The sequence below is a fragment of the Patella vulgata genome, chromosome 3 (genome assembly GCF_932274485.2).
Source record: "Patella vulgata chromosome 3, xgPatVulg1.2, whole genome shotgun sequence".
Taxonomy (NCBI): Eukaryota; Metazoa; Mollusca; class Gastropoda; family Patellidae; genus Patella; species Patella vulgata.
The window spans coordinates 30,752,032-30,777,848 of NC_065881.2; the positions used below are offsets into that span (position 1 = coordinate 30,752,032).

Sequence of the window (25,817 nt, forward strand, 5' to 3'; positions counted from 1 at the left end):
AGTTAAATTTCCATGTCCAGTCAATATCCCCGAGTATACCAAGTTAGCGCCGGCTTCTTCAAGTGGTTTACATCAGGTGACTGCCTATGCCTATAATTCTGCTATAAGGCTATGCTCCCGTACTATTACGCACAGTCTTGATCATGTAGTGAACTGAGACAATAGGACGTGTTTTGAGAGCATTGTGGATATATTCAGAGCTGTGAACGTAAGGTAATGTACGGCTTTTGTTTCAAAGCAAAAAATGTATTGTGTTATACATTATTCACACCTCTTTACTGAATCTAAGAACATACTTCCGATCGATGGTCACAAACATACGCGGATTCTTCTCGCAAAGTCGTCTCGAAATGAGTATTCTGGCGAGTACTACCTCAAAGAGCAGTGTGACGGTGTTCCTAATATACTGCAGCCCAAACACGGTGCCCACACATTGTGCTACACGAATTTCACAAAAGCAATTTCAATCGCAAACAAGGATCGTAAATCATCGCCAGTTCCAACACCAAATCTACCAAAAAGGGTTAGAGGAAGCCTAGAGAGTCCGGCCGGTGAATGCCGGTGAGTCCCGGCGCGCCGGCACTTCAATTCTTTTTCCAGAAAAATGCCTGGATCTGAACTGCCGCCATCCATACGGTACCATTACCAAGGAAAAACAAAAGCCCACCAAAATTCTGACCGCCACTGCTTGTGATACCCTAATACGTGCTGCAAAGTTTCTAAATGATGAGCAGATGCTGCATCATATTCAGAACTACGACCACACTGTTCTCCTTGCGAAGGAAATACGCCTTCACCCTATATGTTATCGTGAATACACAAGACCAGTTTCAGAAGGCAGACGCTTCCCATCTGCTGAGACTGCTGCCAATGACCGAGAAGACCGAAAACAGAACCTGCGTGATTTCGTCCAGACTCATGTCATCAATGGTTGTCAGTCAGTATCTATGCGAATGCTCGCAGAGATTTACGGTTCAAACGTTGCACGAAGTGAAGCAAAAACTGATTGAAATGTTTGGAGAGCAGCTTGTATTTGTCACAGTGGAATACCACAGCCAACAGGTCGTTTGGAGCAGTAGATCACTGAGTAACGTCGATGTCAAACAATTCATCAGAGACAATGATGATATCATCTTTGAGCGTGCCGCTGGAATCCTAGCCAATTTGAATGAAAAGGTGATCGATGAGGCCAATCCTATCAATTGGCCACCCACTGTCGAATCCCTTCAAAGTGAAGATCTTTAAGTTTCTGATAAACATCTTGCATGACGCAAGAAGCCATCACAAACCGGGCCAGGAAACTCTGAGATTCGCGGACTCCATTGCGCAGGACATTCTGTTTTGTGCCGCCAAGGGGACGATGCTGTCGTTAAAGCACGTTCTCGTGGCAACTGGACTCCACAGCATCTGCGGCCAAAAGGCGCCTGTTCTTATCCTTTCTCGTCTTGGACATGCCATCAAATATGATGACGTGAGAGCGATCGAGAGCGCATGGGCTGAATGCAGCAAGACCATGTTTGAAAGGGGATTCGAACTGCCGCTTGTTCCCGGTTCTCCAGATGATACAGTGTCATCAATCTTTTGGTTCGATAATTATGACGAGTCTTAACCTGTGTTGGAGGAACGCACGTTCAGTGCCTTGAGTAAAATAGTTTGCGTTTTCTACAGGCCAGCCTCGCCTTACGAATGTAGATCAGGCTCGATACGATATTTTCAGGGCAAATTATAAGAAAGGAAGTATCGTAGACCTGACCTTGCTTCCACCCTGTGCCAAGTCCCTCAAGCTTCATTGTTGTCGAGCCAACTATGTGGCGAGGATGTGGCGATGTGCGTCTTCACCAAGACTTGGACTGGAGTCACCAACCCTACGTGGTTGGAATGAGGATTTCTCCCTGAAATGGGTAGAGGAAGCGTACCCCAAAAACACATTTTCGATGAAATTAATGTCGATACTAATGACGTTGATGACGATAATGAATCGGATGAGGAGTCATGTGCATGCATGGACATGAATATCGAGTAATGTCAATCACAATCCACAATCGGTTACCCGGAAGTGGTAACTAATAATACTTCCAGTTTGTGAAAATGTTCGCGATTATATACTTATAGATTATATACTTATGGTGTGACATATCACTCGTTTAACATAATCCTTAATTTTGGGTGAAATTACTTCGCCAGACCATGCAGCATTGTACTGCATTTTGAAAATAACATTAGTTTTGCCCCTAATCTCAGTGCATCCTTATTTCTTGCTTATTTGACTTCGGTGACCTTTTCAATTATGTCATAATTTGATTAATTGGTTTCGAAAAATTATCCTTCGTCACTTATTCAATGATTCAGCTGCGTTCCAACAAGAAATCTGCGACAGACAGCATCAGTGGCTAAATTCATAAGCCAGCCCCTTTTGACCTCTGGTGACCTCTTGACCTCGATAACTCCCGAACGCTCCCTCACCTGACTGATCACTCACCATTTTCGGATTCCTGAGGAAAAATGCTTCTAGAAAAGTCAACTCCCGCTTTTTGCCCACCTTTCCGATAATACCCCCCTTCTCCCTCTGGTCTAAAGGTCCACAGCTCTAGATGTAATTAACAGGACTTCCTGAAATTCAATAGGCTTCTTCATTTTACTAATCTAAATGATGCATATAAATTTAATACAGATCAGATGATAACTGTTAGAGCATTCACAAAGGATTCAACAAAGTCAAACAAGGGCCATAAATTAATTAATAAAAATTGCTGAAGTTACATGAAGGCTTCTTCGTGTTACTTATCTAAATAATGCATATAAATTTAATACAGTTCAGGTGGTAACTTTTGTCATTAGAGCATTCATAAGGTTCTACAATGTGAAATAAGGGCCATAACTCTAGATGCAATAAATGTACATTGTTGAATTTCAATAGGATTCTGCATTTCATTCACTAAAGATGCATATAAATTTCATACAAATCAAAAAATAACTTTCGAATGTTCACATAGTTCAACAAAGTGAAACAAGGGTGATAACTCTAGAAGTCATACCATTACAAAAACATAACTTTTTAATTTGATAACTTTTGATTTGGGACACTTTTTCAGACAATGCCAGATCTAAATCTGCCTATTGCAGGTCTTTCTTTAAGCCTAAGTAACTTATCCAGCCCATAATCAACTCTCAATGCCATCGCTAGCCTGTGATATCTAACAGACTGGAACACATTTTTTGAAAAATAATTAAAATGTTAAAATGGATAATCAAGACTTTGATTTTTATTGTACTGATTTTAGTAATGATAATCGAGGCCAGCCTAAAATTTAAAGCTAATATATTGGTTCAGAGACGAGCAATTTGACTGAAATTTTCGGCAAATTCCCTTTACATTATCTAGTTTTTTTTTAACTATTATAGTGAGAACTGACAGCTCTTTAACTAATCTCCCATCATGCCCCTTTAAGCAAATTTGAATCCTGAAGATTGTCATCAAAGATTACTGCTAATTATCATTCAATCAATCAGTTGAATTAAAAGACCCTGTAGTCTATTACAGGGTAATCTCAAGGTGACCAAGTGGGAAACCAAACAATGGCATTCAAGTATCTCAAAATTTTATGGTGACTTTATATAGCAAGCAACATACGCTCACATTTTGCGAGAGATGGTCAGAAAACCAGCTATGTTAATGCGTCAATATTGAAAGGAACTGAGATCTTTGGGATATAAATATCAGGCAAATCTATGTTCAAATGAGACAAAATGTCAATAAGCTCTTAAAGTCTGAAAGAAAGATTGCCAGGCCACGAAACATACGCCAACAGCAGCTAAATCATCTGAGCAGTCGACAAGGGTTGTCGCACATTTATTCTTTTGTAGATAATTGGGGGAATTTATTTACAAGACAATTTCATATAGATCAGATTATAATTTTCGTCGCTTGAAGGTTCACAAGGTTCTACAAACTGAAATAAGGGCCTTAACTCTGGAATTAATGTACAAAAATTGCTAATTCATATAACTAATTCAAATAATGCATATCAATTTCTTGACTTAACGGAAATTGTTGAAATTCAATAGGCTTCTTCGTTTCACTAATTTAAATGATGCATATAATTTCCATACAGATCGGATGATAACTTTTGTTGTTAGAGCATTCACAAGGTTCAACAAAGTGAAACAAGGGCCATAACTCTAGACATAATCAAAGGAAATTGCTGAAATTCAATAGGCTTTTTCATTTTACTAATTTAAATGATGCATATCGTGGGTCTCCGCTTGAAACCTCGTATAACGAAGAAAATGGGGAAAATTAGTAAAGGAGTTAACCGATAAAATTTGTTTTACATAATACTGTCGCATTTTTCGTAATAACATCGGGTATCAATTTGGTGAAAATATGTGTACGTTTTGATTCATGAACATTTTCAAGTGAAAATATTTATTTATTCTAAAATATAATCGAAAAATGTTATATATGTGTTTTTTATTCTAGAAAGAAGATCAATTCTTCGGGTACGTGTTTTTTGATCAACGAAAGTTTAAATAAAAGTTTAACAAAAACAATGTTAAAATTATTAGTTTTGAGCTGTCGAAATTTTATAAAAAAATGGAACAATATAATAATTTCATGTGTATGATATATTTCATATGACAATTATTTAATTTTGTAATAACAAGAATTTTCAGATGGGTCGTGATTTTGGAAAACTGAAAAGTACAGTTCCCGATACAATGCCAAAGTGGCTCAGTGAGTAAGGCACTGGTTCACAAACCATGGCGTCCTGGATTCGATCCGGTGTTGACCTAGACAGTTCCTCGAGATTTTCCAGCTGTCAGTTGTGCAGGTCGCAGAGGGTCTGGCAAGGAACAGCGTCTAGTCGCTCGTATGGGACCCCCACCCCCACCTAAAACATCAGATACCCGGGATCTGTAACGTCAACTGTGGCAGGGCAGGACCATTCTTCCCATCATCATACTGTGGCAGGGCAGGACCAGTCTTCCCATCATCATACCAATCGGATACATACTATAGAGATACCAATTCTTCCATCGCCACACCAATACCAACCAGATTCATGCTATAGAGATACCAAATCATACCAATACCATACTACCCATGTTGCTAGTTTCCATTATATACCTCAGGAGCTTCGAGTCGCATCCGTGTCCAAGGCTCGGGTACTCATACTCATGACTTACAGGCATTGTGCTGGACACCCTTTCCTGGAGGTGGTATAGGGGTACCCAGTAGTGTCAGCATGTTGTCTAGGAGGTAGTGGCGGGATATTACTGGTGTCCTAGACTGAAATCCTTCTTCCAAAGCCATGGCCTCATATTCCAGCTCCATCTTCTGCAAGTCTATGTAGGGCCATACCACGGTCTTTCGTCCAATTGCGACTGGAACCTGACTGTCTTCCCAATCGCGCCTGGAACCTGACTGTCTTCCCAATCGCGCCTGGCTGGTGGCAATAGTGGCATGCGTCAACGACTGGGAAGGTCTGCTGCTTTCTGTGCTGGTTTTCTTTCTGGACATGGTCGCTTCTGAGCAGGAACTGGTGCCGGGACATCTTGAAGAGATACTGTGGTCTTCAGCTTACGGGTGCAGACAAAAGGTTTATTCCATACCATTCTCCTATCTAGCGAGTCAGAAGATTCCCCAAGAAATTCGGCCAAGGTCAACTTCCTCGTTTCCAAATGGAATCCTTTAAGGGCGATGTCAACACCAGGCGGTCTCATGTTGTTGGAGTTTGGTCGAAGAGTTAACTTTCGGGTTAAAGAACCCAAGGTCCGAGGGGGGCTTGTACGGCGGTTTTCTTTGGGGTGACCCTGTACCACACCTTATCTTCATCAGTCGCGAACAGCGCAACTCTGTAATCCTTCTAATAGTGAGATCTGTAAGAGTAACCAGACCGGCAAGGTTGAACGATGGTTGATGAGGATAATACTTCTCCAGTGAAGGAGTTGGTGTTAGCGTTATCTCCCCTTCGGCACAGATAGGCAACACATCACTGACACTCTCGCGGTCACCTTTGAGGGTTCTCCATTCGTCTGTCCATTCTTCTTCTGACCGGAAAGGATCTGAAAACTTACGGGTCCAGTCCAGCATCATCTGTCTTGTAAGCTGGGATAGTGGTGAAGCCCACTTTGGTACCGTGGCAACTCGTTTGTAGATTTGGGGGGGTGATGGCATTATACGACTGAAGGATCGGAAGTCTCGACAGAATAAACACACAACCTTCATTCGTTTATGGGGAGCAGCAGCCAAGTGGTTCTTTAGTTGTTTCTTCGTTGCAACGACTCAAGGCAAGACCCAATCCCGCAATTCTATTTAGACATCTTAGAAAGCCTAAAATGTATAATAATGTGAAAACCTTAAGTTTTGCGGATTATAAAACGTTATCAATAATGCCATCATGTGTATCTAAGAACGTAACTATTCGGGCATAGATCATATTATAATCAAACAGACATCATCCACGTATACTGTGTCCTTGCAGTTGCTCTATAATAGGCTATTGCTCCCAACCTCCATTAATTCTTCCTTTGAGTTCGGTACTTTCAATGCAGCTCCGAATTCATTTGGAAAGATCCTGTGTCAGTAGGTTTCTGGTTGATCAGGCCAAATCTCTACTGACACTGTCAGCCTTTAATAATCCAATATCAATTTCTGTAACGGAATCACTGCATCTCAAACTTTAGACTTCTCTTTACCTTCTTCGAGGATGCTGACTAACAGCAATACCATTTCTCTCACTTAAAAACTTCTAAAATGGACAACTACATAGCATAAGATGACCGGATTACTTCATTCGTTTACCATCTGTTTAACTTCTAACATTTAAGAAATATTGAATCTCTAATGGCTAACAATAACATATATACAGACAATGGGACATCGACGCAATCTACAAAAAATTGACGTTTGAATCCTTAAGTTTTCCCATCCAGGTGGGAAGGTTTCTTCCTTTGTATGGTAGAAGCCTATCTAAGTGAAAAACGCGTGGTGCTTTCTTCATGGACTGTTTTATTTGGTACGTTACATCATAGATTTTCCTAACAAGATATGGCCCTTTCCATAAAGAAGTGAACTTGCTGCACACCGACTTTTCTCACAGGATTGTGTAACCATACTACCTGTCGTTCTTTCAGTTCCTCTTCTTGGCCTTTAAGTCATAGTACTTCTTCCTGTAACAAGGAACTTCCGACTTATCTCGTGACATTGTTTGTTTTCGTGTTGAAGACATGACAAATAGTTGTCTACATCTTGCTCAGTTACTTCCTTTGCTGGTTGTCCAATCATTGCCTGCATTGGTAAAGTTATCTCTCTGCCAAAAAAACATCATATTCGGGGTTTTGCCTGTACTTGAATGAACAGATGGTCGATAGGCAATCATGACTTGTGATAAATATTCATCCCACAATTTCTGGTCTTTTTCACAATACATAGTGATCAAAGTCCGGTTGAATCCTTCTACACTTCCATTTGATTGGGGTCGGAAACTAGTCGTTCTAGTCTAATGTATGTCTTTCAGAGAACAGACGTCATGAAAGAGTTTACTTTGATAGTTTGTTCCCTATCCGGCATTTTAATGTCATAGCTACAGTCTTGGCTTCAGGGATGGCAAAGCCCTGGGCCTGACAAGAATCGCGGGGCCCCTAATGCGACTAAAAGATTATTTTTTATGCTTTTGAATGGCACACATGCGCAACACACGACTAAACGGTCTGTAATAGAAGAATAATTACATAATAGCTGATCACGTACAAAATCTATTCAGTTTCGAATGGCATACAATGCGCAGAAATGGCATATAACGGCGGGAAAGCCTAGACCTATCACCGAGTGGAACTTCACAGAGAAGGTTGAGGGATAGCCCAGTCTCCGCCCTCGCACCGCTAGATCGATTACCGTGAAACTTTCATCTACAATTTGAATTTTTTCTCTTTTTGCCATTAACAGCGGCCTGGGCCCGTAAGGCCCATGCCTAAGCTCGGCTTTTAGGGATTGGTAGAGCTGAAGCTTCTGTCCATTTGGTAAAGCAGTCGCTGATTACTATTATATATCGATTACCTATATTGGTGAGCGGCAAAGGTCCAAGGATGTCCATGGCGATTCTCTCCGTAAAACCAAGAACAAAGGCGTTTAATTGGGCTATTTTTCTATTATTATGACATCTTTTGGTATGGCGTAAGTAAACAGCGTAGTTATTGTTCGTGTTTGTAGGCTTAAAGGCTTTGTCTAATGTAAAATCTGGACCACGTGTAAAATCTAGACCATGTGACATTTCGTCATAGTGATACATTCAGTAAAACACAAACATTACACATTAAATTTACTTATTTTGCTATGCCAGAATTAAACAGTGTGATACTGAATGGCACAAAAACAATGAAACTTTCATAATTCTAGTAAAGTTTAAACGAAACTTACGTTTTATCTTGATACGTCGATGTCTTACTTGGCTAAAAATGACCTCGTATTATAGTAAATAGATGCCACGTGACAGGAATCTGCAGTATGAAAACCTTGTATATCGGTTTATACGAGATTTATATATTACAGTTGATAATATTTGCAATTCAAAACCACGTATATTATTATACGGGGTTTTGATTGTATGCCATTTTATACGTGATATTTATTCAGACATTTTCAGACATTTAAAACTGTCGTAGCTAAACGAGGTTTTGATATTCAGAAGCACGCTTTTATGAGCTTTACAATGGTATCAAAAAGTGTTTTTGGCCAAAAATCGGTTATACAAGGTTTCAAGCGGAGACCCACGATATATATTTCATACAGATCGGACGATGATTTTTTTCGTTGGAGCGTTCACAAGGTTCAACAAAGTGAAACATGGGCCATACATAACTCCAGAAGAAATTAACGAAAATTATTGAAATTAAATGGGCTTCTTCACCTCACTAACATATATCAATTTCAAAACAATCAGATGATACATCTTGTCTGCAGAGTGTTCACAAGAAATTGTGGACTACGGACAGACCTACGTATGGGTGCGATGGCAATGTGACCACATTTCCAATGTGGGCGTATAAAAAGCAAAGTACTGTTCTCAGAGAATATCCTTGAGTTCTGGAAATGCTAAGGCTCTTTAATTATTCGTTCATGTCTTCTTTATTAGGAAACACTACCAGATACTGATGACGTATCTGTTCTTGAGAACAGTTTCAGCGATTACTTCCTTGAAAAAATCACAAACATTCAAAACTCACTTGGCATTCCTGACATACAATACAATACATCACATCAACTTTGTCCACATACGCTGTTCTTCTTAATCACCCAATCACAGTCAATATTACATAACTCCATGGTAATCAGGGCTCGACTGTCGGTCTCCTTAGCTTTAGTGGAAAATGTGGGGGGCGGGGATTGGGGGTGGGTTATGGGGCGAATGGTTAGCGTGCACGCGCTGTATCTTAAGGTCTGTCATTGAGATACTGGCGTGGTTTCGATTCCCAGGGTTGTACGTGTCAAGGAGTAGGGTCGCCTGTCCAACCTCATGTGTTTTCTCCGGTTTCCTCCCACTGCTAAAGACCCCTACGTGGAAGCGAATTATTGAAATAAAATTGAACCATATGTTAGTCTCGAAATGACCTAGTTTGTGTTGAGTGGACATTAAACCCCATTACTCTTTCTTTAGTGAACCAGCGGCTGCCAGGCAGGATACGCCCACATTTTCGAGAGATGGATAGAGAACAAGTTAAGAAGAAAGTGATTTTTCCTACAATCAAGGGCCATAATTCAGGAAATTACAATTCGATATGCGCAAATGTCGAAAGGGACCAAGATCTTTGTGTTATAAACTTACATTTCAAGTTTCAACAAAATCGGATAAAAATTGTGACTTCTATAGGGTCCACAACTTTGATATACCCTATTTTTACGCTATTTGAGAACGAAGGGCGGCCATTTTATCTGTCAGTTTTGGGCTGATTTTCACGAAATTCCAACTCAGTCATCCTTAGGGTGTATCGGTGATATAATAATACGTTTTTTTAAATCGGATAAAAATTATGACCTCTATAGGGTCCACAAGCTAAAAACGTGATCAGGGGCCATAATTCAGTAAGTTACGGTCCGATATGCGCGAATATCAAAAGGAACCAAGAACTTTGGGTTATAAACATACATTTCAAGTTTCAACAAAATCAGATTAAAATTGTGACCTCCATAGGGACAACAACCTTGATATACCATATTTTGACGCTATTTGAGAACAAAAGGCGACCATTTTGTCTGTCAGTTTTGGGCTGATTTTCACGAAATTTGAACTCAGTCGTCCTTAGGGTGTAACGGTGATATAATAATACGTTTTTTTAACTTGGATAAAAATTATGACCTCTATAGGGTCCACAAGCTTAAAGTGGTATTTTCGTACAATCAGGGGCCATAATTCAGGAAGTTACGGTCCGATATGCGCGAATATCAAAAGGAACCGAGATCTTTGGGTTATAAACTTACATTTCAATTTTCAACAAAATTGGATAAAAATTGTGACCTCTATAGGGTCCACAATCTTGATATACCATATTTTTACGCTATTTGAGAACAAACGGCGACCATTTTGTCTATCAATTTTGGGCCGGTTTTCACGAAATTCGAACTCAGCCATCCTTAGGGTGTAACGGTGATATAATAATACGTTTTTTTAAATCGGATAAAAGTTATGACCTCTATAGGGTCCACAAGCTAAAAACACGATTTTTCGTACAATCAGGGGCCATAATTCAGGAAGTTACAGTCCGATATGCGCAAATATCGAAAGGGACCGAGATCTTTGGGTTATAAACTTACATTTCAAGTTTCAAAAAAATCGGATAAAAATTGTGACCTCTATAGGGTCCACAAGCTAAAAACATGATTTTTCGTACAATCAGGGGCCATAATCCATGAAGTTTCGATCCGATACATGCCAATATCGAAAGTAGCCGAGATCTTTTGGGGATAAACCTATATTTCACGTTTCGTAAAAATCGGATAAGAATTGTGACCTGTAGAGAGTCCACAAACATGTGGGCGTATAAGAATGCTATTCATCAAACTCATTCACCATATAAACAACAATTAGATGGAGAGTTATTCTGTTCCAATGTCTTGAAGTTGCTATTTAGCCTAAGAATTGCTAGTAGTCAAATGTAGTCAAGGAATAGACCACTCTCAATAAATAAGACTCAATTTGTTGTGCTCCAAACTTAGTCAAGATATTGATAAAGTGAAACAAGGGCCATAACTCCAGACGTAATAAACGGGAATTGCTGAAATTCAATAGGATTCTTCGTTTCACCAATCTAAATAATGCATATAAATTTCAGAAAGATCGGATGATAATTTTTAACGTGAGAGCCTTCACAAGGATCAATAAAGTGAAACAAGGGCCATAACTCTAGACGTAATAAACGGAAATTGCTGAAATTCAATAGGCTTCTTCGTTTCAGTAATCTAAATAATGCATATAAATTTCACAAAAATCGAATGATAACTTTTGGCATTAGAGCGTTCACAAGGTTCAATAAAGTGAATCAAGGGCCATAACTCTAGACATAATAAACGTAAATTGCTGAAATTCAATAGGCTTCTTCGTTTCACTAATTTAAATAATTCATGTAAATTTCAGAAAGATCGGATGATAACTTTTGGCGTTAGAGCGTTCACAAGAAATTGTGGACGATGGACAGACGGACCGACGGACGGACCGACAGACGGACCGACGGGGGCGACGGCAATATACGTCCACATTTCAATGTGGGCGTATAAAAATACACCAAGTGTGAACATTGTAGCTTAATTAGAAGGAGAGTTAGTGTATCCCAAAAAGTGTAACGGACGGACAGACGGACGGACAAACAGACATACAGACCAATTTTAATAGTCCCCTGCTTTCTTCAAAAGGCGGGGGACCAAAAATCCATCAAACAGTTTATGATACAAAAAGATAAAAAAGTTAACAGAGAACGGATGGACTGAGAACAGATGAGTATATAAACATGAACATTTTGGACCACGAAATCTTAAACTGACTACCATAACTTACATGGTACTTTGTGGTAAATACTGATCAATATGAGCAGGCTGTGGATGAGCACCTATTAAATACAGTTCCATTTCTTGTCTAGCCATTATAATATCTGTTAACAAGTTGTATATTATATCCACATCTGGTTCTTTTCCCTCAGGAAAGTAAACCCCATCTTCTACTTTCACAGTATAGCCCATTAATTCCATGATATCAGTACTACCCTGCAAATAAATTCATACAGTTAGGTGTCATACTACAAACCATATTCTACCACTGCAGCCATAACATCTGAGTGGTCAATGGTTAGCAAAAGTTAAAAAATATTTCTACTGCAGCAGTGTTCAGAAGCTTATAAAATGTAAATTAAATATACTCTTCAAAAAAAGTAGGGGATATTCAGATGCAAATACCTATGCAGGTTGTGATATGATAAATAGTCATGGACACTTGACATACTTTGAGAGTATGTTCACAGATAAAGAACTTATCGCCCCAACAGAACGACTGAGCTGCACATGCAACATGCAATAGCGACATACACGTGGGAGGGGTTTATTGTCAAATTTAACACTTCAAGGAAGGGTTGATGAAAACTGCTGCGTGCTGGTTTATCCAATCCATGTTTGCTTTCCTATCGGTTCTTGCATAAGATTTACTGTTTAGTGTATCTTTGCTTTAGTGTGGTACGTTTAACTTGCAATGAGACATCTTCAACATGATGAACGTCTAAGTGCTATTGGCATGCTTCAAATGGGTTCTATACAGCGTGCAGTAGCCAACATGCTTTATGTGTCACAGTCTGTGATCAGCAGACTCTGGAACCGGTACCAACAAACACACAACGTGCAGGTCGACGTTTCATCTTTCAAGATGATAATGTTGTGAATGACTACCTCCAGCGTCACCATATTGTCCATATGCCTTGGCCAGCCAGGAGTCCTGACCTTTCCCCTATAGAGCATGTCTGGACATGATCAGGAGACGTGTTCGTCGACGTCAACAGACAATACTTCAAGAATTGGCCGTGGCACTGCAAGAGTAGTGGGTCAGATTGCCCCAAATCATGATTGGATGGTTGATTAGGAGCAAGCCACGATGTATTGCTGAATGTCTGAGGATTGGTGGAGCAATTAATCATCATAATCATGCGAATGAAATGAGGCCGTCAGATAAGCCGCCCATATGAACTGCTTATGTTCATGTGTAGGCAATTGGCCGGTTATTAACATACACTGGTTACCTCTAATAAAAACACCAGTGCATTTTTTGCAGTTTTGTATTGTTTCTGAATATCCCCTACTTTTTTTGAAGAGTATATATGAAATATATAGTCCAGCAGATACAAAAAGTGGATGCTACTCGAGATTTGCTCTCCATCCTAAAGACCCCTGATTATGAGCCTGTAATACACTTTTTTGCGCAGGAAAAAGGCCTGGCTGATAAGCAAGCAGAGAGGTATTATGTACTACTAAATAAAAGGAGTCATTTTCTTAGCGGATGGTAAAGATATGGAGTGCTTTTCTAAGAATAAATAGGTGAAAATTATGTGTAATACAGTGTAATACAAAACGATACATCTTCATGAATGTTTATCACATGACAATTATCTGCCGATCAAAATCTTTTGATCGAGGCATTCAACTAATATAGCCTGACAGTATACAAGTTGGGTCATGAGTTTATATAATAAAAGGTCTACAAATTAAGGTAGTCAACCTACAGGCAAGTATGCCAAGTGTTAGAAACCAAATCATACAGGGTCCACATCCTGGGATATAAATAAAAATTTGAATCCCAGGGCTAGTAGTCTACTGTCCAGTCACTAGCCTGGCATTGATTTTCACTAGTCCCTAGATAGACAAAGTACAAGCTTTAATATTAGCCTGCTTGTACACAGGAATGCTAAAGTATGCACAAAATTATCCTCCCTGGTGTACACAGTCATAGCACATGTACATCAGGGATGCTATAATTTAAGAAGTTGTTTGTCAGCTTCAGGAAGTAGTGTCAATAAGCTTCCATTCCCTCTAATAGACTTCAACTACAAGTATGTTTATGTTATTATATAGCATATATGTGTTCTGAATACAACAAAAGAAATATATGTGCACATATTCCTATAATACGATAGAATGAAAACGTACCAAACCGTACTGGCCTCAAATCCCTGCCAGTAATATTCCTGCAAAATTACGTGTCTTTTTCTCATGACCTTAAACACTGTGTATAAATTTAAAGTCAATCAGATATTAACTTTAGCCTCCAGAGTGTCCACAAGATTTTTTAGAGTGATCAAGGGCCATAACTCTGAAAATTAATAGGCTTCTTCGTCTCATGATCTTAAACACTGTGTATCAATTTAAAGTCAATCGGATATTAACTTCAGCCCGTAATGTGTCCACAGGGGATCACAGTGGCTAAGTTGGTAAGGCGCTGGCCCGCTAGCCTGGAGGTCGGGTGTTCGATCCCTGCATTGGCCGAGAAAGTTCATCCAGATTTTCCGGAGTGGTTTCCCCTTGTCAGTGATGCAGGACGGAGGGCCTGACAAGGACAGCTGTCTAGTCATTCGGATGAGACGAAAAACCGAGGTCCCGTGTACACATTGGCGTGCACGTTAAAGATCCCTTGACAGTTGGAATTCGATATAAGAGTAGGCCGTAGTGCCGCTGTCCGGGCAAAATTTCCCTCATAGCACACTGTATGGCGTATGCCCGTCTTCATTAGCCCAGTATAGGAGCAGAACAGTAGGACGTTAAACCCCATTTCATTTCATTTCATTTCGTAATGTGTCCACAATTGCCAAACCGACAGACGGAGACGACAACAATATACGACCACATTTCAATGGGGGTGTATGAAAATACTTAACTTTTCCACTTAACCAGGTATCTTAATTTAAATCGGTATTCAAAGGCTCTATTTTACATATACATGCACTGAGAAATAGGTAACTGTTAAAACGTACGTTTGCCGCATTAAAAACTCGCAAAACGGTCAATACCTACGTATCTCGATAAAAAAAATAAAATTTGGATTTTAACTCCTCATTATGGCTTAAAATCTTTAGAGAAGGTGTGTTAATTAACCAGGGTGAAAAATGGACTGAAAGGCGAGTTAATTATCGCTAGGTGTGAACAACCCTGGGACGGTGCGTTTTCTGTACTGAGTATGTTAATTAACCGACGGGTTAAAAACGAATGACACGGTGTGTATTGTTTAATTGGTGTGTTTTCTCGATAGCTGTTATAACTGCACCAAAAGGGTATAATCAAGGACCAACCGACTTTATCTGACGCGTGAGTGTTAAATGGAAACTTGGGAAGGAAAATTGTTTTTACCGTGCGATTTTTCATTCGCCGGTGTGTTTTTCGCAAATAGGACTTTGTATAAGGACAGGTCTTTATATGTGGAAGTTGTACGGGGCTGTTTCTTCTATGCGTCTTTTGTATTTGTTGATGAACATAAGACGCAGTACGTGTTTTATAGTCACGCCACTTATAAAGTTGCATAATAAAATATAAATGTAAAAATCGACGACGTCAGTTAATCAATCTGCTCTGGCCAAGCTCAAAATTCTGCTCTAAATTTCCTTCGCGAATTTGAGTAAACTGCCGACCTCCGTGATTATTTTAAACCGCCATCCACGGCGAATTTTAAAAAGTCTGACTTTCACGTATGTACAGTCAGCTCATCCATAGCTGGTTTGAAATAGGTTTATGTATTTATCGTGCGATTCCACGGCAGTGATATCGTAGTCGAATATCAGCTAATACGGCATGCAAAAAAAGATTGTTAATTTAACACAGACACGCAGATTTTACTGGCTTATATTGAAAATATAACAAATATCAAACATTGGCAGGCATTTATATAATAAAATAAACAGAATTATCGTTGTACCGATACATTACTTCATCAATATGTTTGACATTTTAATACTTGCATCGATCGACTATTTCAAACTCATTAAAATTACGAAATTTCAAAATTTACACACATAGATGCTGGTCTTACCGTGGGCGAAAGTTTTGTCCATTGAAATAGCCATTTCCATTCTGACAAATAAGTTACACAATGCATTTTAAATTGATAAATCACATCTGAAGTAATATATCTTCGGGTTTAAATCACAAATGAATTAAATGCCTTCATCTCCTGTTTTTAAGCACACATCGTCAGAAGTCACTGTCAACCTTGCTGAACACATGCACATTAACACGTTATCAGTCGGATAATACCTTGATGACCTTTTCATTTCGCCACCAAAAAGTCTGAGTCAATGCAAACTGTCAGTCAAGTTTCCAAATTACGTGAATTCACACTTGCTATCAATAGGAATCGATAATTGACTAAAATAGAAGCCCCTTTAACAACAAATTGATACCATGCCGTAGTCTTGTAGACAATACTTATATTCTGTATTGTCAGTAAGTCAGGCCCGTAACTAAGGGGCAGGTGGGGCAAAGCCCCCCCCCCCCGCAAAAATGTGCCCCCTCCCCTTTGAAAACATTGTCGTCCATAAAAACAATAGATATACATTGTCCGTCAATTTTACAGCACCCCTTGAGAACACTCCCCACCCCATCGTTTCTCTGAGCTAGTTACGTCCTTGTAGTAAGAAATCATTGGCACGCGACCAATCTGGATTTTCACACAGAATATGTGCCGTTGTCATGGCTAAATTACGAACGGGCTACGATGAATAGCACACCCCATCTCCTGCAATTTACATCATGTATTACCAGTAGGTTACAACGGATTCTATTAATTTTATTTACGATAAAACTCAGGCTTTAAAAATTGTGGATATGAGAGATAATTAAATTTTGGAATCGGTATAGACTTGAAGGTTGGCGCATGCAGCGTGTGAAAAGAATACTTAATCATCATATTCGCAGTTGACATACTCCTGTCAATAAAATCATTCCTTAACCGGTGGTGATAATTTTTGTAATTTGGCACAAAAATCATCCCTTATATCGCACCATGCCCCTTTAACTAATACACGCTTTTTTGTTAGGCAATTTCCTTTGTACTCTTTTGATGTGGACTCTTTGATGTAATTGTCGCATCAGTTACGATTAATCTAAGTTCTGTCCTGACAAGGTTCCATTCATAAGATCTGGTTGTTAGGTGTTTTATTGAAAGCTTCTTCGATATGTTAACTAGAAAAATGAAATTTAATGATTTGTTTTTGTGATAATTATTGGAAAGAAACTGAACCGGGTTATTATTTGGGATATTTATCGTCTATTGTATAAATACGGTAAGCAGTTTGTGTTTTACATTTATAAGTTAAAGTATAAAAAAATATATATTTAAAGGGACGAAGAGGCTATTTAAGACATGATATTTTAAAACCTTATACCAGTAACTGAATCGATTTGACATGTTGATCTGTTTTGCAATGTGGGGAATGGGGAATCTGTTGGATCAGCTAGCAATTTTCCAATAGACGTTCTCTGAAAATGAAATTAATATTGATTTTCAAAAATATGTTGGTTTCTCTTTAATAACTTTAAAACTCCATGTTAATATATTATGGTAAAATCATATGTTGGCTAATCTTATAATCGGCTCATAATCTCGGGTAATAAACATATCAGTGTTAAACTTTATAAACAGACCAATACACAATCAGATGAGTCAACATTTGGTAGAGTTTATAACACTGACGTGTTAATTAACCAATTAAGATTATGAGCCGACAAGATTAGTCTCTCAGCTATTAATTAGCTTTCATGATCAATAATGGTATTATTGAAAATATCAAAAATGTGAATAAATTTATGACGATTATTGTCTTATTTTGATTTGGTTATTTGTGATTATTTGTAATAAAGAAAATAACTCTTATTGCAGTAGTCTGTACTGACATGCCATGATATATACTTGGAATCAATTAATCATTTGACTTGTTTGAATTATTATTATTTCAGAAAATTTATTATTGTGCGCATTATGTGGGTCCTGACTATTTCTAAACCGGATGGCAAAATAAACACCATTATGCAATACATCTTTTAATAATCCCTCTGCCTCTTTCGGCTACAATGTGTTCCTTGACAGTTCGACGATTATATTCTTCACTTCCATCACAACGCGTACACCAACACTGATATCGAACCGACATCGTAAAGCAAATTAGTTTAATTATAGAAGAGTGTGTCTCAAATAACTTAATGTAGCGCCCGCTTCCACAATGAAGTGATTTGACGAAATTACATGGGATTTATATAATATATGAAATTTCATGTCCTCCCACCAATACTCAACTATGTACTTTAATCTGACCGCTATGGAAACCATCTATAAGTGACGATTGTTAAATAAGTTTTGCTAGGTCTAATTAATTATTAATGAAACACTGTTCAAACCCTCACGGTATAGGAAACCATCTATGTGATGATTGTTAAATACGCTGGCTATATAACAATTATTATTGAACAGCTAACATTTTTTTGTTTATAATATAAATATAATTGCAAAATGGTTATCTATTAAAAGTTGCAACGAAACAAGTACGGGTTACGTACATTGTACTAATTTCAACACGCAAAACAATAAACTGGCTATGAGCTACGGGTTGCGCGGTACTCATTTCAACACGCAAAACAATAAACCGGCAATGAGTTACCGTTTACGTGGTACTAATTTCAACCCGCAAAACAATAAATTGTCAGAACAAAAGAATATATATAGACATACGGTAAATTTAGCTTATCGCTATATACCCGGATATATTCAAATTGGGGCCTGACTGCTGGATACTTATAAATGACGACATTGTTTTCACCTTTTTACGACAGACTAGGGTCCATATTTATATTTTATTATGCAACTTTATAAGTGGCGTGACTATAAAACACGTACTGCGTCTTATGTTCATCAACAAATACAAAAGACGCATAGAAGAAACAGCCCCGTACAACTTCCACCTATAAAGACCTATCTTTATACAAAGTCCTATTTGCGAAAAACACACCGGCGAATGAAAAATCGCACGGTAAAAACAATTTTAATTCCCAAGTTTCCATTTAACACTCACGCGTCAGATAAAGTCGGCTGGTCCTTGATTATACCCTTTTGGTGCAGTTATAACAACTATCGAGAAAACACACCAATTAAACAATACACACCGTGTCATTCGTTTTTAACCCGTCGGTTAATTAACATACTCAGTACAGAAAACACACCGTCCCAGAGTTGTTCACACCTAGCGATAATTAACTCGCCTTTCAGTCCATTTTTCACCCTTGTTAATTAACACACCTTATCTAGAGATTTTAAGCCATAATGAGGAGTTATAATCCGAATTTTATTTTTTTATCGAGATGCGTAGGTATTGACCGTTTTGCGAGTTTTTAATGCGGCAAACGTACGTTTTAACCTTTACCTATTTCTCAGTGATGGCTATGTGAAAAACTTAACTGCACACTTAAAATATGGAATTCCCACATTAGCAAAAGATAGGTTGCCAGGCAACGAAACATACGCCCACAGCAGCTAAATCGTCTGGGCAGTCAACATGAGTTGTCGCATATTTTTACTTTTGTTGGCAATGAAACATTTATAATACACTAAAATCTGATTAAGAGTAACAACTCATTAAACATACATTATGCAAGAGCTAAATCTGTCTATTGCAGGTCTTACTTTAGACCTGAAATGTTATCTAAATTATTAATTAGACATTAATTAACCTATCCAGACCATAATCAACTCTAGATAGCATCACTAGCTTGCGATCTTCAGTGGATTATGAGCCGATTTACTGCATAACTTTCCTTCACGATTTAACGAGTAAATGGATAATCGAGACTACGCTGTTTATCGTACTGACTTTAGTAATGATGATCAAGGCTAGCCGGAAATTTCAACCGCTTAGTTCTCGATTCATAGTGGATCAATATGAATGAAATTTTCAGCAAATTGCCTTTACATTATCTAGTTTTTATACGCCCATATTTTCATGTGGACGTATATTGTCGTCGCCCCTGTCCTTCCACAATTGTTTGTGAACACTCTACAAGTCACAATTTTTATAAGATTTCAACGAAACTTGAAATAAAGGTATCTCCCTAAGATCTCAGTTCCTTTCGATATTGGCATGTATCGGATCGTAACTTCATGGATTATGAACAATGATTGTATGAAAAATCACATTTTTAGCTTGTGGACCCTATAGAGGTCACAATTTTTATCCAATTTTGTTGAAACTTGAAATGTAAGTTTATAACCCAAAGATCTTGGTTCCTTTCGACATTCGCACATATCGGACTGTAACTTTCTGAATCATGGCCCCTGATTGTACGAAAAATCGCGTTTTTACCTTGTGGACCCTATAGAGGTCATAATTTTTATCCGATTTAAAAAAAAAATGTTTTAGTATATCACTGTTACACTCTAAGGATGGTTGAGTTTGAATTTCGTGAAAATCAGACCAAATCTGACAGACAAAATGGCCGCCCCTCGTTCTCAAATAGCATAAAAATATGGTATATCAAGTTTGTGGACCCTCTAGAGTTCACAATTTTCTGCTGATTTTGATGAAACTTGAAATGTAAGTTTATAACCCAAGGATCTCGTTTCTTTTCGATATTCGTGCATATCGTACAGTAACTTCCTCAATTATGGCCCGTGATTGTACGCAAAATCACGTTTTTAGCTTGTGGTTCGAATTTCGTAAGAATCGGACCAAAACTGACAGACAAAATGGCCACTCCTCGTATTCAAATAGCGTAAAAATATGCTATATCAATGTTGTGGACCCCTCTAAAGGGCACAATTTTCTTCTGATTTTGATGAAACATGAAATGTAAGTTTATAAACCAAAGATCCGAAAAGAAAAATCACATTTTTAGCTTGTGGTCCCTCTAGAGGTCACAATTATTATCGGTTTAAAAAAAAACAAACTGTTCTAATATATCACCGTTACACTGTAATGTTGGTCGAGTTCGAATTTTGTGAAAATCGGACAAAAACCGCCAGACAAAATGGCCGGCCCCGTACGCAAATAGTGTAAACATCTGGTATATCAAGGTTGTGGAACCTCTAGAGGTCACAATTTTAATCCGATTTTGTTGAAACTTGAAATGTAAGTTTATAACCCAAAGATCTCGGTTCCTTTCGATATTCGCGCATATCGGACTGTAACTTCCTGAAATATATCTTTATATCCCAAAGATCTCAGTCCCTTTTGATATTTGCGCATTTCAGACCGACACTTTCTGGATTATTGCCCCTGATTGTACAAAAAATCCCGTTTTGTTTTTAGCTTGTTCTCTATCCATCTCTTGCAAAATGTGGGCGTATCCTGCCAGGCAGCCGCCGGTAACTATTATAGTGAGAACTGCCAACTCGTTATCAGAAAATCATTAGAATTTGTTTGTTTTTTATAAATTTCTGCCCCATGCTAATGTTTAGTATACGGAATATTTAATATCATGGATTTAGCTGTTTTAGTTATCAAAATTCATTGAAAATCAATATACTTGTTCATTTCAAGACCTTAAACTCTGTGTATCAATCTGAAGTCAATCACAAGATTTTTCAAAGTGATCAATGGCCATAACATTGGCAGTAATTATCAGAAATCGCTGAAAATCAATAGGATTCTTCGTCTCATGATCTCAAACACGGCGCATAAAGTTTGGCAGTAATTATTCGAAATTGCTGATAATCAAAAGGCTTCTTCGTCTCATGACCTTAAACACTGTGTGTAAATTTGAAGTCAATTGAATATTATCTTTCGCCTCTAGAGCAACCACAAGATATTTTGAAGTGATCAAGGGCCATAACTCTGGCAGTAATTATCGGAAATTGCTGAAAATCAATAGGCTTCTTCGTCTCTTGACCTTAAACACTGTGTATAAATTTAACTTTAGCCTCTAGAGCGTCCACAAGATATTTCAAAGTGATCAAGGGCCATAACTCTGGCAGTAATTATTGGAAATTGGTGAAAATCAACACTGTAACCATGGTACCGTTTAATCTTGCGTAAATAGCGCTATTTTCTACTCGGTGTACAATTATTCATAAATATTGTTAAATTTCAGCTAATTGTGCTCAATTTGTACTTCTATCAAATTTCACTCTCACTGTTTAATTTTGATTACCAAGCGTCTAATTAACTAGTGTTTAGTTTCTCGACACGTGTTGAATTATAAGCGTCCCGTCTAATTAGCAAGACTGTTCAATAATTAGTTGGACCGTTCCATTTCCCGAGCCGTGATTAAAAATTAGTCAAGGTGTCCAATTAAGCAAGGTGTTAAATTTTGTTGTCTAACATCTAATTTCACGTGCGATGTTCTGATATAACGATGTGTTTAGTTGTTGGTCATCGTTCAGTTTTGCAGCACAATGTTGAAATACTGTAAACAGATGTTGGATTTTTAATGGCGACGGGACGGTTCCGAAGCAAAGCTTTCTTGAGATGCGCATAACGTTTCGTCCCCAATCATAAAACGTGTATTTATATATCCATTTAAAACAGTATTTCCCACACTGACAACACATCCACGAATGATAAATCTCACGCATCTGATTTACGTGTGTACACGTCGACTCCCTACCCTGATTAAATCCTTTTGTTTAAATGTCTTCGCAATTAAGACTAACAGCATGGATATTGCACCAATCATATATTACATAATATGGGATCTATAGAAAGCATTTTGGGTTGAAGGGTAGTGCGATTATCTCGGGCAATAAACACAGAAGGCTTGTAGAATTAATACACATGTGTCAGAAGTTAACAATATGTCTATTGTGTAAGACAAAACGTGAAAATAAACTAATAATTCAAACTTTTTATTTCTTTTTATTATTATAGATCGACGACCCTTTTTCGCTGAAGATCAAATAAAACCTACTAAATACATTTCATGCTTATATGTAATGCATAACTTTGCCAAACTTTATTTCAGAGAAAGCCAATTTAAAAAGGAATTGTATCATATATGTAAGTTTAATTTTTAATAAAGAATGGGGATATCATAAATAAGTTAATTCGATGTTTTTGTGGCATGGAGCCACGGTGGCTAGGCGGGTAACTTCTGGAGGTTGGATGTTAGATCTCTGCATTGACCGAGAAGTTCATCCAGATTTTCCAGTGTAGTTTCCCCTTGTCAGTGGTGAAGGCCAGAGGACCTGGCAAGGGACAACGTATAGTCATTCGGATGAGACAAAAAAAACCCGAGGTCTTGAGTACACATTAGGGCTGTGTCGATGTATCGATACGTTCCAGCGATATTTATATCGATACGTAATATAGCCGTATCGTTGAAAAAATTCCTAAGTTATGAAAGACCACGAAACTCACGTGGCGAAAGAAGACGATATCGGCATGGTTTGCCAATTGAGCGTCTTCCGCGCTCCGTATGAATTCCAGGTATCGGTAGATATTAAAATAATAACTGGATCATACATTGATGGATTCACTGACCAGTTGTTAGGTAAATTTAGATATTCATTGAATATAACCCCCTGATAGAACACCGAATACACCGAGAAACAGTCATTTAATAATATATTTTCCTGATAGAATTTCAATGACACGTGACATATCGCTTGGAATTAGGTCAATAAAACAGTTCAAAAAAGTCTTACCGTTATGATTTTTTTATATTTTATACACATTCTGACAAAGGCTTAATTTAAAAGAATATTGTTTTTATTGAAGGCTACATCATAATCGTACAGAAGTTTTATTTTAAAGCAATTTCAAGTATGGTTGTCACGTGACAATTGTGCCGTACGTGTGTCTATAAATTGACGAATGAATAAAAACTTTTGCCAAGTTATGTGGCTAGTTATACCTGATAGACAAAGACTACAAATTGTGTTATGAAGAAATGCCATGGTGCCGTATCAGCTTATTTTGTGTACGTATGGCATTTTCTGATACTGGCAATAGTTGAAAAGTGCTAATATTTTAGATCATCGACTTATGAAAAGCGAACGTTTCATCGAATAAACGAAGACAGTAATTAATTTATTCTGGAATATTACGCGAACTTCAAGATGGTACGTGAATTAAATATGGAAAATTTTCAAAAGCTGTACCTGTCGTTATTTTTGTGGTAATCACATACATTAAAATACGACATTCTCCACAACTAATTACCAAGTCTAGTTATATTAAAGGGAATGGTGCTTATAATTAACCCATATCCTACGGGACCTCAATTGACCCAATTCTGGCCGGTTTGTTTCAAAATGGATTAAGAACCCTGATGCTTACCCTTCTCAAACATATTGAAACAGAATGTAGTTTGAGATTATTTTGGGCATAATTCGTGATGTCATCATATCGCGATACGTATCGCGTATTGGGTTGTCGTATCGTCAATACGTTGGAATTTAATATAAAAGTAGGCCATAGTGCTGCTGTCAAGGCAAAATTTCCCTCATGCTACACTGTATGCATATGCCCGTCTTCATTAGTTAAGAGAACGTAGATAAAAATGTTGAGATATACTGATGTGCTTGTTTTTAGCTATGATTGGGTGCCTTTAGTTCCAAGTGGCAAACTCAATTTCTTTATTAATGCATGTAACATCTTAAAATGAATGAATTAACCGTTTGTAATAATATGATATTTAAACAATGTAACATTGTAATACCATTTGTAATGCAAGGATTATATATTAAAGAAATTACATGTAAGTCATTTAGGTGCTGAGAAAACTTTATGTAGAGCACGTTAAAATGTATTTTGGCCAGGCATTTCTAAGGATGTGACTGAAATGAAAACTGTCCTGTCTGTATTAAATTTGAGAAGGAAAAGCGTAAAGAGGAATTAATGCCTCATGACGTGCCGGATGTACCATGGGAAAAGATTGGGGTTGACTTATTTAGTTTTAGAAATCAAGATTATTTACTTGGTGTAGATTATTATTCAAAATATGTTGTTGTTAAACAGTTAAGGAATACTAAAAGTGAAACTGTTATTAATGTCATTAAATCTTGGTGTGCTACACATGGAATACCCAAGATTATATTTTCTGATAATGGACCGCAATTTAGTTCTTTTGAATTTAAGAAATTTTCTGATGCTTGGAAATTTCATCATAGGACGTCATCGCCTTATTATCCACAAAGCAATGGCATGGCTGAAAGGAATGTTGAAACTGTAAAGAATCTAATTAACTAGCGGCTGCCAGGCAGGATACGCCCACATTTTCGAGAGATGGATAGAGAACAAGCTAAAAAGAAAGTGATTTTTCCTACAATCAAGGGCCATAATTCAGGAAATTACAATTCGATATGTGCAAATATCAAAAGGAACCAAGATCTTTGTGTTATAAACTTACATTTCAACAAAATCGGATAAAAATTGTGACCTCCATAGGATCCACAACCTTGATATACAATATTTTTACCCTATTTGAGAATGAAGGGCGGCCATTATGTTGTCAGTTTTGGGCCAATTTTCACGAAATTCGAACTCAGCTGTCCTTATGGTGTAACGGTGTTATAATAATACGTTTTTTTAAATCGGATAAAAATTATGACCTCTATAGGGTCCACAAGCTAAAAATGCGTATTTTCGTACAATTAGGGGCCATAATTCAGGAAGTTACAGTCCGATATGCGCAAATATCGAAAGGAACCGAGATCTTTGGGTTATAAACTTACATTTCAAGTTTCAACAAAATCGGATAAAAATTGTGACCTCTATATGGTCCACAACCTTGATATACCATATTTTTACGCTATTTGAGAACGAACGGTGGCCATTTTGTCTGTCAATTTTGGGCCGATTTTCACGAAATTCGAACT

The 25,817-nt window shown here is 37.8% G+C and overlaps 1 protein-coding gene across 4 annotated transcripts in view; it reads right to left on the reverse strand.

The window, feature by feature from the left end:
* The window catches only part of LOC126814503 (E3 ubiquitin-protein ligase RNF31), a 384,135-nt gene that overhangs the window by 329,123 nt on the left and 29,195 nt on the right, over window positions 1–25,817 (reverse strand). For all 4 annotated transcript variants that reach the window (XR_007677627.2, XM_050539678.2, XM_050539679.2 and 1 more), the window contains exon 4: window positions 12,048–12,253. Coding sequence is in view for 3 of the 4 variants with exons in the window: in XM_050539678.2 (XP_050395635.1) it covers window positions 12,048–12,253 (206 nt within the window). In the remaining variant the exon portion in view is untranslated. The remainder of the gene's footprint in view (window positions 1–12,047; window positions 12,254–25,817) is intronic.